The sequence below is a fragment of the Pseudochaenichthys georgianus genome, chromosome 9 (assembly GCF_902827115.2).
Source record: "Pseudochaenichthys georgianus chromosome 9, fPseGeo1.2, whole genome shotgun sequence".
In the NCBI taxonomy this organism is placed as follows: domain Eukaryota; kingdom Metazoa; phylum Chordata; class Actinopteri; order Perciformes; family Channichthyidae; genus Pseudochaenichthys; species Pseudochaenichthys georgianus.
The window spans coordinates 39,766,936-39,782,539 of NC_047511.1; the positions used below are offsets into that span (position 1 = coordinate 39,766,936).

At 43.6% G+C, this 15,604-nt stretch overlaps 1 protein-coding gene across 1 annotated transcript in view; it reads left to right on the plus strand.

The window, feature by feature from the left end:
* bmp1a (bone morphogenetic protein 1a) overlaps window positions 1–13,909 on the plus strand; it is a 35,399-nt gene extending 21,490 nt beyond the window's left edge. Inside the window, exons 7-20 of the mRNA XM_034090292.2 lie at window positions 2,199–2,323; window positions 4,832–4,947; window positions 5,063–5,165; window positions 5,573–5,689; window positions 6,078–6,223; window positions 6,310–6,505; window positions 6,749–6,874; window positions 8,178–8,338; window positions 8,490–8,670; window positions 8,763–8,888; window positions 9,202–9,329; window positions 9,830–10,043; window positions 10,659–10,909; window positions 12,704–13,909. Coding sequence (XP_033946183.1) covers window positions 2,199–2,323; window positions 4,832–4,947; window positions 5,063–5,165; window positions 5,573–5,689; window positions 6,078–6,223; window positions 6,310–6,505; window positions 6,749–6,874; window positions 8,178–8,338; window positions 8,490–8,670; window positions 8,763–8,888; window positions 9,202–9,329; window positions 9,830–10,043; window positions 10,659–10,909; window positions 12,704–12,838 — 2,125 coding nt within the window. The 3' untranslated portion in view covers window positions 12,839–13,909. The remainder of the gene's footprint in view (window positions 1–2,198; window positions 2,324–4,831; window positions 4,948–5,062; window positions 5,166–5,572; window positions 5,690–6,077; window positions 6,224–6,309; window positions 6,506–6,748; window positions 6,875–8,177; window positions 8,339–8,489; window positions 8,671–8,762; window positions 8,889–9,201; window positions 9,330–9,829; window positions 10,044–10,658; window positions 10,910–12,703) is intronic.
* The last annotated feature ends 1,695 nt before the right edge of the window (window positions 13,910–15,604 follow it).

A 15,604-nucleotide genomic window follows, 5' to 3' on the forward strand; every position in this document is an offset into this window, starting at 1 on the left:
AGGACGGTTTTATCTTCCTTCAGCTCAGCCCTTTGAAACAGGATATGTATGTCGTTGCTGTCACTCTCATGGTCACGAATGGACTCTTGATCCTCTACATTTTGGGTATGCACAACTGCTCTCTGCACACAGCAGCAGCCCTGTTTATATCGGGTAATCCCCACATGTTCTGTTTTCACTCCTACTCTGGAGTCCTAATTCTCGGAAGTGTGCTGATCAATAAGACTGTTTAGACTGAGAGAGAAATGGCTGCCATTGCTGGGGAATGTTCACAGAGCTGTATAAGCAGACAAGGGGCTCCTGTTAGCTTTTCACAAGTCATTCCAAGCACTTTTCCTGAGCGCTGATTGGCTGATCTACCTGGGCCAGTGTCTCCCTTTGTCACCCCGTTATTAGCCCGTGTGTTTGCTCGGTGTTTTACAGTAAATCACCGTGGGAAGCCAGGGCCTTTGCCTCGGGTGTTGTTCGGAAGATTTCATGGCGCGTCTTGATGTTTTGCCGTGTCTCCAGGGGACAAGCAGGGCTGATCCCCGTGCTTTTTGTGTGGGGTGTGTTACCCGGCCCACAACCCGGCCTGCCCCCTCTTTCGCTTCCGCGATATATTTTTTCAGGGTTGACGCATGGAGCGGTGCCAACTCAAATAGAGACCTGCCAGTGCGCCCTTTGTCTGCTCTGACACCGGCTGGAGTGGCGTTTTTTTCACCGGCAGCCAGCATACGGGCTCCTGGAAGCTCACAGACGGACGTGCAGGCCGAATCTAAACTGTTAGCTCAGGCTGCTCTGTTTGCACATGCCTGGCGTTGATAGGCATGTCACCATGGGAACGGCCGTTGCTCGCCAATACTTTGAGGAAAATGGAGATGATAAAGTAGCAATGTGTCATGTGAGACAGCACGGTGTGGAAAGAGTTTGTTCTGTTCTTACTGTTCTGCTATTTTTCACCTGAAAAGCTACAAAGAAACTTTACCTGATGGATTTATAATTCCTTTCACATCTGTTACGTTTTGTTTTGGGGAAAGGCTTTTTAGTTTGGGTTCATCTGTAAGGCAGACGCGTGTGAAGAATGATGTCAGTGTTCACCTCAGAAACAGAGCATGACCCCGACTTTAAAGGAAAGCTTTGATAAGTGACTGCAACTGTCCGTCGACTGCCTTTCAGCGAGAAGTGGTCATATCTGAAAGTAAACAAAATTGATTTCAAATGAAACGCATTCACTTTTACAATCATATCAACAGGTTGGGAGAAAAAGGAACATGTGGCAATAAAAAAGATTCAAAATCATAAATCTTTCCGTTTTAAAGAGGTCCTGTTATGCTTTTCAGGGTTTTTCCTTTCCTGTAGTGTTATATAGGTTTTGTACATCTCTAAGCGGTTGACGAATCACAACAGTGGCGTCCAGCCTCTGGTTTTAGACAGAGGGTGAAATGAGGTGCTTTTTGAACCGTAAAGTCATAGTGGAGGCACACAATACAAATCTGAATCTGAGATTGAGCATAATAGGGCCCCATTAAAATAACATCACTGGTCTAATGTACCTCATTACAGATGGCCGATGGGTCAAGTGGAACATGCATCCTGATTGGTTATTTGTTATAAGAGTGTTTATTCATAGATAAGAAGTTTGTTAATGTGCCACATCTTTTATTATGTTCAGTTTAGAGTGCGAGCAGGAGACAGGATCATGGTAACACTCACACATAGGTGTGGGGGTGCATTCTGAAAAGCTTCATGCTGTTAACTGCTGCCACATCTCATCACAATCAGTCTTTTAGTAAGATTTCATTAGAGGTGGGTTTTGCATCAGACATCTGAAATGCATTTAGACATTTTATAGTAGAAAAATGCACTTTAGTTCCTAGTGTCGAGGGTTATATGTCTGTTTAAAAACTTAAAGTGTATATGAAAAATAATGTCTCTGTGTCCCCTGTTGTCTGTCTGCTGGATTTGCTAAACAACACAACCACATTTACTTTGGCTGATCCACACTGGCAGTACCCACTTTCACGGTGTTCAGATGTTCCAATCCGTTAGAAACCCTTAATGTTGACAGTGATTGCGCTATCCGATGGTAAGTCACTTAATCCTCAGGCGAACGTGTGTTGTGGCGTGAGTGTATGTTGGACTATCATCAGGATGTGTGCATGCAGGCGTCTGGGTTTCATGCGACATTAACCTTGGTCTCTCCTGCTGAATTACAGAGGCATCTTCCTGGACACCATCCTGCCACGCTACGATGTGAACGGAGTGCGACCACCCATTGGCCAGAGAACCAGACTGAGCAAAGGGGATATCATACAGGCACGCAAACTCTACAAATGCTCCAGTAAGACCAAAATGACAGATGCCGTCTGCTATGGGGTTTTCCTGTCTATTTTTGCATGTGTGTGTAACATAGCTGAAGAGAGGTCTGCCACGCCTCCTGTTTCCCCTCGATGCAGCTCCTAGCCGAGCATCGTCTCTTGATGTGGCGTCAGTCCTTGGCTACAGCGTCCGAAAGTCCCAAGCTGGGAGGAGTGTGAACGCTACCCAAGGACAGGAAGTTGGTCATCACTCTTTCCCAGATAGACGCAAAGGAACAGCTGGCCTCGAGAAGACAATGACTAAAACCATTTTCGGGAACACTCATGTGCGCACTTCACAGCATGTGAAATGTGAACTAAAAGACTGTACTGAGAGTTACATAAGCTTGGTACTTTTACAAAACCTCACTCAATGTGTTTATAATTACAGCGGGTTTAATGCTGTTGAAGTAAATAGGATTGATGGCATTAACAGATGTACTTTGAGATCAGCTTGCTGCTGAATAGATTTGATGACTGACAGTTAATTGTAAGTCAGGCGAGGGTAGCTAGCCTCACATTGAAGCTCCTTAAATAAGCATCGTCATGGTCACCGGAGCCGGACCAGCCTATGCGGTTTTAGTGAGGAATTTTTAAATGTAACATTGGAAGCGTTCCGTCTCTTTCTTCACGACCATTTCTGTCTCGTGAGGAAGAAACTGACTGGATGAGGTGACGCACGCTGCGGGGGACGAGGTGCCGAGTCTCCACATGTTCTTGGGAAATGAAAGATCCTAAAAGAACCACAGATCTGCCATTCACGAAGCATTCCTGGGTGCCTTTGTCATCCCCGGTGTGTGCCTGGAAGCTTATGAAGGGTTTAGTACCGGCGAACCTCTGCCAAGCATTATTACACACAACCCTGGGCTGAGGGCTCTTCGTGTTATTGCTTACACACAGTCCTCAAGGGAAGTGCTAGATGAGAACAATTGGAGATGTTTTCCCGACTCCTTCAGAACACCCCCTCATGGTGAAGATAACACGGAGTTATAATGAATGCATACATTTATCTCAAAATGGAAAGCAGGAGATGCAATCTACTCTCTGTTATTTCCTCCCCGTCTTAATCAAATGTGTCTCTCCCTCAGCAGACCCACGAGGCGGTGCCTGCTGTATGGGATCAGTCCTCGCACACTTGCACACTTAAAGGGGCCATATTTTGCACATGTTTTGCTTCATATTTGTATATAATTCTTGTACTGTGACATGTTCACAAAGCTCTTTATTTTTCTCACACTGCCTGTGCTGCAGCACCTCTTTTCACCCTCTGTCTGACACCAGAGCCCAGTCTGCTCTGATTGGTTAGCTGGACGGCTCTGTTGTGATTGGCCAACCGCTATGTCAAAGTCAACTTTATTGTCAATCTTTCAGTTTGTGTGTACAGACAGAGAGATCAAAATACCGTTTCCCACAATCCCGAATACAAAATTACAAATATATATAAAAATAAGTATAAAATATGTATATCCTATATATATATATACCCAATCAACAGACACATGTATACATATGCACACATTAATAAAAGCACAACAATCAATGTCCTGCCCCTTAGCCCCCCGCTGGCCAATAGAAGCACCAGTTATATAGTAATGTAAGCGCTTCGAGATTTGTCTTGGCAGATGAGAAGCGCTATATAAATTACATTTATTATTATTAAAATGTATTATTATGTATTTATGGTACGGAAGTTAACAAAGGAGTCCAATAGAGGCGTTTCAGGCAGGGGGGGAGTGTGGGAGAGAGATTTTAGCCTTTGCAGACCATTTAAAGCACTAAAACATTTACAACACACTACAGGAGAGAGAAAACACAGACAAACATAATAGGGCCCCTTTAACTTGTGCCAGTCAAACGAAGGGTGGTTTTTCATGTGTTCATAATGCATCACATCCTCCAGAAGGCTCAGTTATTTATAGTGGGCCAGGTTTATTTTCAGAGGATGCTCAGAGAAAGTGTCTCACACTATTCCTTTGTGTGATCATCATCTGGAGTCGGGGGGAGGGTGAGGTGTGGGCGAATATTATCAGCAGATGTGCCTTTGAACATTAAAGCGCTGCCCTTTACTTCACATTGGCTGTTTTATAATTCCAGCATCTGTCTCCGCAGCGGGGGGGGGGGAATTCTCCTCAGAGCTGATGTGTGTATAACTTGAATTAGTGGATTAGGTGTTCTCAGGCAGAGACTAATTGGCAGCGCATCATGCTCACGGCTCAGGCCTAACGTGTGTGTGTGTGTGTGTGTGTGTGTGTGTGTGTGTGTGTGTGTGTGTGTGTGTGTGTGTGTGTGTGTGTGTGTGTGTGTGTGTGTGTGTGTGTGTGTGTGTGTGTGTGTGTGTGTGTGTGTGTGTGTGTGTGTGTGTGTGTGTGTGTGTGTGTGTGTGTGTGTGTGTGTGTGTGTGTGTGTGTGTGTGTGTGTGTGTGTGTGTGTGTGTGTGTGTGTGTGTGTGTGTGTGTGTGTGTGTGTGTGTGTGTGTGTGTGTGCACGCACAGGATGTGGGGACAGTATGCAGGAAAGCAGTGGGAACTTCTCCTCTCCTGGCTTCCCCAATGGATACTCGGCCTACATGCACTGCATCTGGAGAATATCAGTCACGCCAGGGGAGAAGGTTTGAGCACTCAGCACTTTGAGAGGCCAGAGAACAAGTTCGCTGTCTGTTTTACTGATGTGCTGTATGAGGTACTAATTATGTATATCAAACGTGTCTCTTTGTTCTTTTCTAGATCATTCTCAACTTCACCTCCATGGATCTGTACAGGAGCCACTTGTGTTGGTACGACCATGTGGAAATTCGAGATGGATACTGGAGGAAGGCGCCTCTCAAAGGTCAGTTTCAACTGGAGAAGGCTGTATGTGGGCTGCAACCATGATTCATTTGATTATCTGATGAAAAGGTGACGTCTCCAAATGAATATGCAATCCCAAATAAGATGGTTACGGTAGTGATGGCAGGTTTCAAACACGTGTTCAAACAAACAAAAACATGTACATTATTTTCATTTTTTTTAGGTAAAGACATTTTAAAGGGATAAAGCAGGTAAAACGTAACATTCTGTTTTAGCTTGTCAGAAGTACATTCAGTAAATGAATTAGCTAAATGAAATGCTAATTGTTTAGTTCTTTTTTCCAATTGTATGTCTTTGAATTCCTCTAGTTCACTTGTGTGTTAAGTTTTTTATAATGTATTGTAATCAAATGTTGGTTCCTCCGGTGTGTTCTCACCCGTGACTCAGGTCGTTTCTGTGGGGATAAACTGCCCGAGTCAATCATCTCCACCGACAGCCGCCTGTGGATTGAGTTTCGCAGCAGCAGCAACTGGGTTGGGAAAGGTTTCTCCGCCGTTTATGAAGGTAAGCACCCACTCCCATTCCCCCACCCCGCTGCACCCCATCCCCGCATGCCGCTCAGCTGACTGAACACATGGCCAGTCACACATCCAACCATGTGCCTGGAGGCTGCAGCAGTCATATCCAGTTTGTGGCTCCCTTGCTGCTGATGTGTCCGGAGCTTTATGCTGCATTAATCAGATTTTGGGCGGCCTTCACACTCGGCTCCATTGTTTCCAGACCGTGCAAAGTGTGTGTGTGTGTGTGTGTGTCTGGGAGGCATCTCAGCTAATCCTCATTGCATAAATCAGAAACGGAGCACACGTTTTTATCTTCAGAGGCATGTGCTGATGATACTGCTATTGAGCGAGCACAGTATTTTATTTTATTTATTTTTTATTGTCACATGCAGCCATCTGCGGAGGCGAGGTGAATAAAGACAGCGGCCAGATCCAATCCCCCAACTACCCTGATGACTACAGGCCGAACAAAGTGTGTGTGTGGAAGATAACTGTAGCGCAGGGCTACCATGTAGGCCTCACTTTCCAGTCTTTTGAGGTAAGACCAGTACTTTGTCAGTTATTAGTACAATTGTTGAGTTTTATGACTGATTTGGAGATGGTGTTGTTGTTGTCAAACCCCAGATTGAGCGACATGACAGTTGTGCCTATGACTACCTGGAGGTGCGCGATGGGAACTCTGAAAACAGCCCCCTGTTGGGACGCTTCTGTGGCTACGACAAGCCAGATGACATCAAAACCAGCTCCAACCAGCTGTGGATGAAATTTGTTTCAGATGGCTCCGTCAACAAGGCCGGCTTTGCTGCCAACTTCTTCAAAGGTCAGAGGTCGAGGGTTGTAAATTCTTAAGAAAGAAAGTCGACATCTGTTTAATCTGACATGTTGCAGCACTCGCTCCCTGTGTCTCGTTATCTTTTGAAAACATTTTGTCCGTTTTTATCAGATATCTTTCCGTGTTCTGTGGGACCCTCTGTGCCTGCGCTTGTGTTGAGGGGTTTCTCCTGTAAGCCAGCGAGCCAGGGGGCCGGCGGAAAGGATCCTAAACATAACTTTGTGTTTTCAGAGATGGACGAGTGCTCCAAGCCGGACAACGGTCGCTGTGAGCAACGCTGTGTCAACACACTGGGCAGCTACAAGTGCGCCTGCGACCCAGGCTATGAGCTGGCTGCTGACAAGCGCAGCTGCGAGGGTAAGTACAGGGAGAAAAGTCACCATGTCATTTACACAGTTAGCCACCCAAATACAATAAGTACAGTCACTCTAAAGCCAGATCCAGATGCCAACAGTGATGTATGTGCTGGCCGGGCACAACCTTTGTACAGTATTGAGTCATAACATTGCAAGCGTTATTTTTATCTCAAATGATATGTTGTCGTTTAAGACCTAAATGCTAGTGTACAAGCTGGGCCAAATCTGGTTTACCTCTGTGCTGCAGCTCCTTCCCTTAAAGTCAGCGGTCAACAGTTATGCTATGAACGGCAATATTTCATTTTTGCTGTTTTATGTTTTGTTTTTGAAAAGAGTATTGAACTGTAACAATTGAAGACAAGCAAATTAAAGTGAAATAAATCATGGATAAGATTTTACAAGAAAGATTGAATGCAGTTTGTTATATGCATTAGTTTGAAGTGGTGGAACGAGCTCCCTTTTGACATCAGGACAGGAGAAAACATACTTCTGTCATCGCACTATAAAAGCCCTCCTGTTTCGCTTGCACCTTGTTCATTTAATAAATAAACAAAATGTTGAGCACTTAATGAGTTTAGCCCATTTGAAACTCATTCACCAGCACTTGGATTATTTGAAGTGAATATATTTGCATTTTTCTATCTCTATGATTATTGCTCTTATTGTAAGTCGCTTTGGATACAATCATCAGCTAAATGAAGTGTAATGTAATATTATTGAATAATGCAATGTAATTGTTACAAATTAAATGTTATTTACACTTACACAAACCTCCCAAAAGGTTTACAAAGTGAAGGTGTATGACTATTACTAAACATTTGTATTTCTAAATAAATGTAATTGCAACTAAAAGGGCAGTGTGCAAAATCCTCTTATCTCTTTGCTTTGGACATTTCCTCCTACGCACCTGTCTGCAAGAAGTCCATCGGCCTCAACAATCCAAACCTTTAATATTCCAACAATTCGCCCATGTCCACATTTAATAACTTCACAGTCCATGTATCAACATCACATCTGTTGGTACGGATCAGCACCGCATGTTAGGTTTAGCTAAAAATAGCCAGGTGAGGGGCAACTCCAGTCGTTGTAACATGTGTGTCTTGCATAACCAAAGCCTTAGTCCTCAGTAATCGGGTTTATTTCGGACACAAAAGGACATTTCAGAGGGCTTTCATTTCAGCTGTGTGGCTTGCAGCGCCGAAGACGTCTTACGGAGTTATTTGTTGATATTGTTTATTTTCTATCTGCCTTTGTGCATCTGTATCAAACTTCTTATTCTCGTCTCTTCCCATGTTTCCATCCAGCTGCCTGTGGAGGCTTCATCACCAAGTTGAATGGGTCCATCACCAGCCCGGGGTGGCCCAGAGAATACCCCCCCAACAAGAACTGCATCTGGCAGCTGGTGGCCCCCACGCAGTACCGCATCACCCTGCTCTTTGACGTCTTCGAGACCGAGGGCAATGACGTGAGCACTTGGGTTATTTTGAATCGGCACAGGGTGGGTTTGTTCCGTGTTCTCTCTCTGTCACTGCACAAGCATCCCTGTCCTCCTTGTTTCATGATTAAAGCCAAATAAAATGCCCCATCCTCCTCACACGCTGCGTTTCTCTGCTCAGGTTTGTAAGTACGACTACGTGGAGGTGCGCAGCGGGTTGTCGGCGGATTCAAGGCTACACGGGAAGTTCTGTGGAGCGGAGAAACCAGAAGCTATCACCTCCCAGTACAACAACATGCGCATCGAGTTCAAATCAGACAACACCGTTTCCAAAAAGGGCTTTAAAGCGCAGTATTTCTCAGGTGAGTCCTCAGAGAAACATGTTTGTTCTGCTGCTAGCTGCCAGTCTTGAAAGGAAACGGTCACCAAGCGTGTGTCCTCTGTGCTTCCTCAGACAAAGATGAGTGCTCTAAGGAGAACGGCGGCTGTCAACATGAGTGTGTGAACACCTTCGGGAGCTACAGCTGTCAGTGCAGGAGCGGCTTCGTGCTGCATGAGAACAAACACGACTGCAAAGAAGGTATCTCAACTCAAAGTCTCTTTATTTCAGAATCAGAAAACCTTTTACTTTTTACAATGTACAGATGTTCACAATCAAGTAGGACGAAAGTAGCAGCAGTGTTTATCAAATTAAGTGTCTGAATCTGAAGTGTGGTATATAACATTAGTGAAATTGCTATTGCACATAGTTACAAGTAGCAGCTAGTAGTAATAATAATATTGGCAGATCATTTGTTTCTGCTCCGGACTTATGCAATGATTGCTTTGAGTCTAAAACAGTGTGTTCCATATCAGCGTGATGCAGAGGTTGACTCAGTGATGCTTGTCCACAGCTGGATGCGATCACACGGTGAACAGTGTGAGCGGTGATATCACCAGCCCCAATTGGCCGGATAAATACCCCAGCAAGAAGGCCTGCACCTGGGCTCTCACCACCACCCCCGGCCACCGCATCAAAATCGTACGTGTGACTTCCTCCCGCTCTCTGTCATTTTTCTCTCGTCAGTCACGTTTTTGATTTGCGTAAGTGAATTGCTAAATCCACCGACGACATCTGTGTTTACTGTCAGTGACTGATATGCCAGCCCTAACCAGGATGTGTGGCTCCCCCTTCTGTTGTTTTCTGCATGTATGTCCACTGTGTCACTGACGGGATGTAGATTATTTGAATATCCTTTTTTATTTTGAGCATTTGCTTATAAAAAGATCTCTCTTATGACATCAAAGCATGTCTTCTTGTCCTCAATAACAATTCAAAACTGGTGTCAAATACTGTCAAACCACCTGTGTGCTTCGAAGAGAATCAGTTTTTTCAGTGCGGATACATCTTCTAGAAATCCCATATCACTGTCAAAAGAATTGAATTTAAAAAAAAAGGTAGTCTCAAAGTACTTATCATTTGAACTCCTACATTTTAATTTTCACACGGTCACACATACTCATCATCTTGTTTTGTCGCAGGCCTTCAATGAGATCGACATGGAGGCTCACCTGGAGTGTGCGTACGACCATATCGAAATTTACGACGGGCGAGATGGGAAAGCTGCGAGTCTGGGTCGGTTCTGCGGCACCAAGAAACCTCCACCCATCACGTCTACTGCCAACAAGCTGTTCGTCCGCTTCTTCTCTGATAACTCGGTGCAGAAGAAAGGCTTCCAGGCCTCCCATACTGCAGGTAAGAACAGATGCTGCTGGAACAGATTCTCCTTCTCTTGAAAGGACACTCAGTGAAAGCATGTATCAAGTACTCTTGCGTAAAGTAAATAGCGGCCGTGTTTAACAACCGCAAATCTGTATGAAAACATCTGTCAGCAGAGTGTTGTACATCTCCGCATAAACAGTCTCTCACCTTATCGGGCGAGTGATTAATCCGTGAGAGTCTGTTTATGCAGATGTGTTTTCAAGTGTAAGGGAAAAGCCAATGTGTGTTTGGAAAGAAGTGAGACGACAACTGCTTAAAGGACACTTTCATCACACCGCTCAACTTGTGAGAGTTTGTAAATCGATCTTTATAATAAGGTTTAGCTGTTGTTTCACGCAGCACCCATTTATTTCAATGTGTCAATAAACTAATGAGGAATGTGCGAAACAAAGAGGCCTTCCAGTAAATGATCAAAGAATTCGCCACCCCGTCTGAGAATAATTACGACTAACTGCAGAGCATGTGGAAGGATCCTTTGAATCTGTGCGACTCTAAAACCACAGCTGAGCTAAAGACCCCCAAGCACAGCAGCTGTTCCTGGCCTCTGTTTTCAAAATGTCCAACTCGGCTCAACTTCTCCGTCCGCAGAGTGTGGAGGTCGCCTAAAGGCTGAGGTCAAAACCAAGGACGTGTTCTCCCATGCACAGTTCGGGGACAACAACTACCCCGGAGCCTCGGACTGTCAGTGGGTGATCTCGGCGGAGAAAGGCTACGGCGTGGAGCTCATCTTCCAGACCTTTGAGATCGAGGAGGAGGCGGACTGCGGCTACGACTACATGGAGCTGTTTGACGGAGCCGACATCAAGTCTCCACGGCTCGGACGCTACTGCGGCTCAGGGGTAAGAACGTGTTCCTTATCACAGCACATTTCAGCACAGTTTTTACAGTATAACAGCTGGAGGTCCAGACTATTGTTCTGGAATAAGCTGAGCTAAGACTTTTTAAACTATGCTTGATTCCAGTCCAAACTCCGGCTTGAATTACTTTAAGTCAACATGTTCCTCTGGGTTTGGCGATGTTTCTGCGGAGGCGGTTGTGGGTCGACAAAAGCCATCACCCCCTAGGAGCCGATAGCCTATCAGAGTATCTCACATCCCGTTGTAAGAGTGAATTAATCAGCCATTGCTGAGGCTGCAGCCTGAGACTGGAACAATGAGGCCAGCAGGGAATAGAAACACAAGTTTCCTCAGGTCAGAGAACAGCTTGGTTTCATTTAAACGCTTCAATAATAAGCTGTGGCCTCTTACTCACGCCTGTTCTAGTGAAGTGTTTTCTGGAGGGGACATGACACCCCCTGAACCCCAGGGAGAAGCTCCTCAATCAAGTTTCCTTTTTATAAAACAGGTCGAAATGAACTGACACAATTCAGTCAGAAGTCGGGTGAAAACTCATTATAGTGAGGGGAGGCTTACTCTCAGCCCCGGGGCTTTTCTCAGTTAAATAGCAGACTGCATTTCAGCCGGTTGTACAATGCGATTTGTTGGCCCCTTTCTTCTGGCATTTTAAACCTAATTCCAATAAACCAGGATTTATGGGCTATTGTAGATATATTATTCATGTTATGAATGACAGCTTTATTAAACAGCCCGGTGTTTTACAGTTGGTTGCACAAGCTTAGCCTTCTCCGACATCGCAGCGCAATAGTGTGTCACCTCAAGTAATTAACTTAAGTACAATGTTTCAAATTAATATTAATGTGATACCCCAGCCAGGTCCTGTGTTACATATTTATCTATGAACACATAATAAAGTTAATTCCCCCCTTTGTTTCATTGGAGAGGGCAGACTTTGCACTCATGACATTTTAGAAGTGCTGTGCAGTGTATGGTTTTGTTCAGGGGAGAAATGAGCTTTGGAGAGCGCTGCACATGGAACTAATCTTCAGTTTTATTTTGTCCTCACTTCAATAGCAGCCAGAGCCTTAATCAGAATAAAGCCGCACCGTCCCAGACCCTTGCGGCCCCTGGCTGTTACAGAACGAGCAGTCCTCTGCAGTCAGAAGCCTTTCGTCATGCTCAATGATCAGACTTCAGTATCAGAATGTGAGGAGTCTCTTAGTTTTAATCGAAGTGCAGTGGTGTAAAGTACATTTACTCAAGTATTGTACTTAAGTACAATTTACAATTTCGAGGCACTACTTTGTACTTCTACTCCACTAGAATTCGAGATAAATATTGTACTTTTACTCTGCTACATGTATTTAATATCTTCAGTTACTTTGCAGATTTGGATTAATGATGTAAAACATAATCAACTCTTAAATCAGACATTAGTTACACTTAGTACATTTACAAGCCGAGTCATTGAGACTAGCGGCACCTTTACCAGCTTTGATAACACTTTAATGCATCAATAAATATGATCAAAACATATAATATATATTATTCTAAAATGGGCCGATCTGCATAATGAGGACTTTAAGTATATATGATGTTCATACTTTTCTACTTTTACTCGAGTAAGATTTTGAATGCAGGACTTTTAATAGAGAGTAGCCTATTCCTACACTCTGGTACTTCTACTTTTAATTAAGTAGAATATTTGGGTATGCCTACTTCTCCCACCTCTGACGAAGTGCAGTCCGAGGAGCAGAAAGTGACGGTACAAATGAATCTCTTGTTTCCCCCCCTCAGCCTCCAGAGGAGATCTACTCGGCCGGTGACTCCATTGTGATCAAGTTCCACTCCGACGACACCATCAACAAGAAAGGATTCCACGTGCGTTACACAAGCACCAAGTTCCAGGACACGCTGCACTCCCGCAAGTGACCAGCGGGGGCCGGGAGGGGCCGTGCGGGGAAGAGGGGCAAACGGAGGGGCCCCCAGGTGAGGCGCAAGCCCGACGCTCGGAAACCTTTGGCCACCAAGATAAATCAGACACGACAGAACAGCCGGAAGACCACCAACCGCACCTCAGCTCCCAGGGGCTCTAGCGCCCCCCACAGACTGTGAGGAGTAAAGCCATTCTGCAGTACACCTTGTTTTTACCTTTGTATGGTTAGGATTGGGGATGGGAGGATCAACGTCTGCCTTAGGCGGACAGTAGGGGAAGATTTATTGACCCAGACCACTCCAGATATTTTTTTGTTTACTCTTTTTTTTTTTTTTAAATGTGCATCCTAATGAGAGGCACAAAGGAAAACAGTGGATTCTCAGGACCTGTAGGAAGGCGGGCTTTTGTCGGGCCAGCCCACCACATCCGGGAGGGGAAGAGGAAGAGGAGTATTGGAAGGTCTCCTGCACTCCTCAATAATTGCTCTCCTCTCCTCACACATCCCTTTGGTTCAAGGATTCCTATCTGTAAAAGGACTTGACTTGAGGTTTTTGATACTGTATGTCGGTCAATTGCATGTAATTAAAAGGAAAGAAGGAAAACTGTACAGTGACAACACCAGCATTTGTAATTGGCATTGTCCTGGCACCCAGTGGCAAGATTCTCGTTGTTACCATTAACAAGGAAATTAAGGAAGCAGTTATCTTATTAAAGGACTAATACATGAATTGTGGTCCATGTCTTCTGGTTGCTAATTGCTGGCCTGAGGACTGGCTATTACTGTACAACATGTATAAAGTAATGTGTATGATCTTTCAAAGGGAACATGTGCTTTTCTCAGCTCAAACCAATTAGCACTTTACAGTGAATTGTTCCAAAATCATGAGCTTATGAATTTTTGTGAAATGCAATGCCAGTTCACTTATTTTTAAATGCATTTTATCTCTTATTCTACATTGTTTTCTTTTTTTAATTGCTCAAATTAGTTCCTCAGGCATACTTGAACATTGTGTGTGCCCTGCAACATGGGGTAATAAAGATATGATTTGTTTCAGTGTTGATTTACACTTCTGATGTAAAATAATTTCTCTCCAGAGAAAATGCCTTTTTCTTGGTACAATGAAGTGTTTCTCCAGAACCAAATGAGCCTGGGTATTTATTGTGATAGTAATTCTAATGTAAAGGTGGAACGGTGATGTTGGATTAGCCCTATAATTGCCTTCTAATGTATAGCCATTGGTCTGTGTTGAATATATCATGTTGCTCACTCATTCCTTTTCTTCCTTTATTGCTCAACGCGATGAGAATATTGTTGTGTCACATCGAGGGAGTACAAAGCATCCGTTTGATGGCCGACCTTCGTGCACAATACTACTTGATAACTGTTTTGTGCCATTACAGTAAAACCTTGTCCTGCATCGCTCCAGCGGATTTGAGTGCAATCCAGGACATGTGAGTAGGAGAAATACAGAGCTGAGGACTTAAATGGTCTGTTTGAAATAACTTTCTGACACGAACACAGAGAAAAAGCCACATATAATATCCCTCATTCATCCTTTCATCTACGCTTCACTATTTATAGACGGAGCTTGTCATTTCAGACTGCAGAAGGAAAGCATTTCATTTTTCGCCTTGCTGAATATTAATTTGCCGACATATAACCTCTCTCCCCCCTCAATGCTTTCCCTTTACCATTCTGTTAATCAAGTCAAACGAAGCGAGTCAGAGCAGTGTAGTTACAGGGGAAATTGCGGTAGTGGCACAACTTCACTTTGCATTCATTAAACTTAAACCAAGAGAAAATGCTGCAAAATACACGCAGATGAACCCGGACTGCAGTCTCGGTAAACACACTTTAAGAAGATCAATACGAACTCATGAATATTTGATGGAGATTCCTGAAAGGTTCAATATCTTTAAACAAAGATTGGTTTTCTTCTGGTGATGCAATTTCAATCTGTCCATATTGAATTTAGTTAAGTACGTGGTATCATTTAGATTGTTGAACACTTTCTGGATTTATATAATATACCTTAGTTACACTTCTCTGTTACAGATTTAAATGTTTCTCATTTAAGTGAAGCGTTAAAACTGTGAAGAAATACCCCCGACTATACTAAATATAAACGGTGGAATATAACTAGGTACATTTACCATACTGTACTTGTGCTTGACGTGAGTATTTTCATTTTATGCTGCTTTATGCTTTTACTACACAAAACATATTCTATATTACAATAGGTTAAGCAAGTAGTGTAGGGAAACGTCATTTTGATCTCTGTCTGTAAACACAGTAAGATTGACATTAAAGTTGACTTTGACTATAAAGTCATTCAAAGAAACCCCAACTTTACCAAGTGCAACATTGAAGTGATGAACACATTAATACACCAATCATTTCAATTCAATCATTTAAAAATATATGGTGCTGAAATGGGCTGTTCTGCATAATAAGTACTTCAACTTGTGATACTTTAAGTATATCTTGATGCTATTACTTTTACTTTCCAGGACTTGTACTTGTAGCTGAGTATTTTTACACTGTAGCATTGCTACTTTTATCTAAGTAAATAATCTTCTTCCACCTCTGCTAGATATCCAATAAATAGTAATTAACACAAATGTGGAGGCTATTCAGATGATGTGTTCGCTTCAGTAAAGACAGTGTGTCTGAACTGGGAAACATCTTTTCCCAAATCATCATCTTACTCTTTCAAAGTAAAACCATTTCTTTATACAGCTTCTATATATCAGATGCTTGT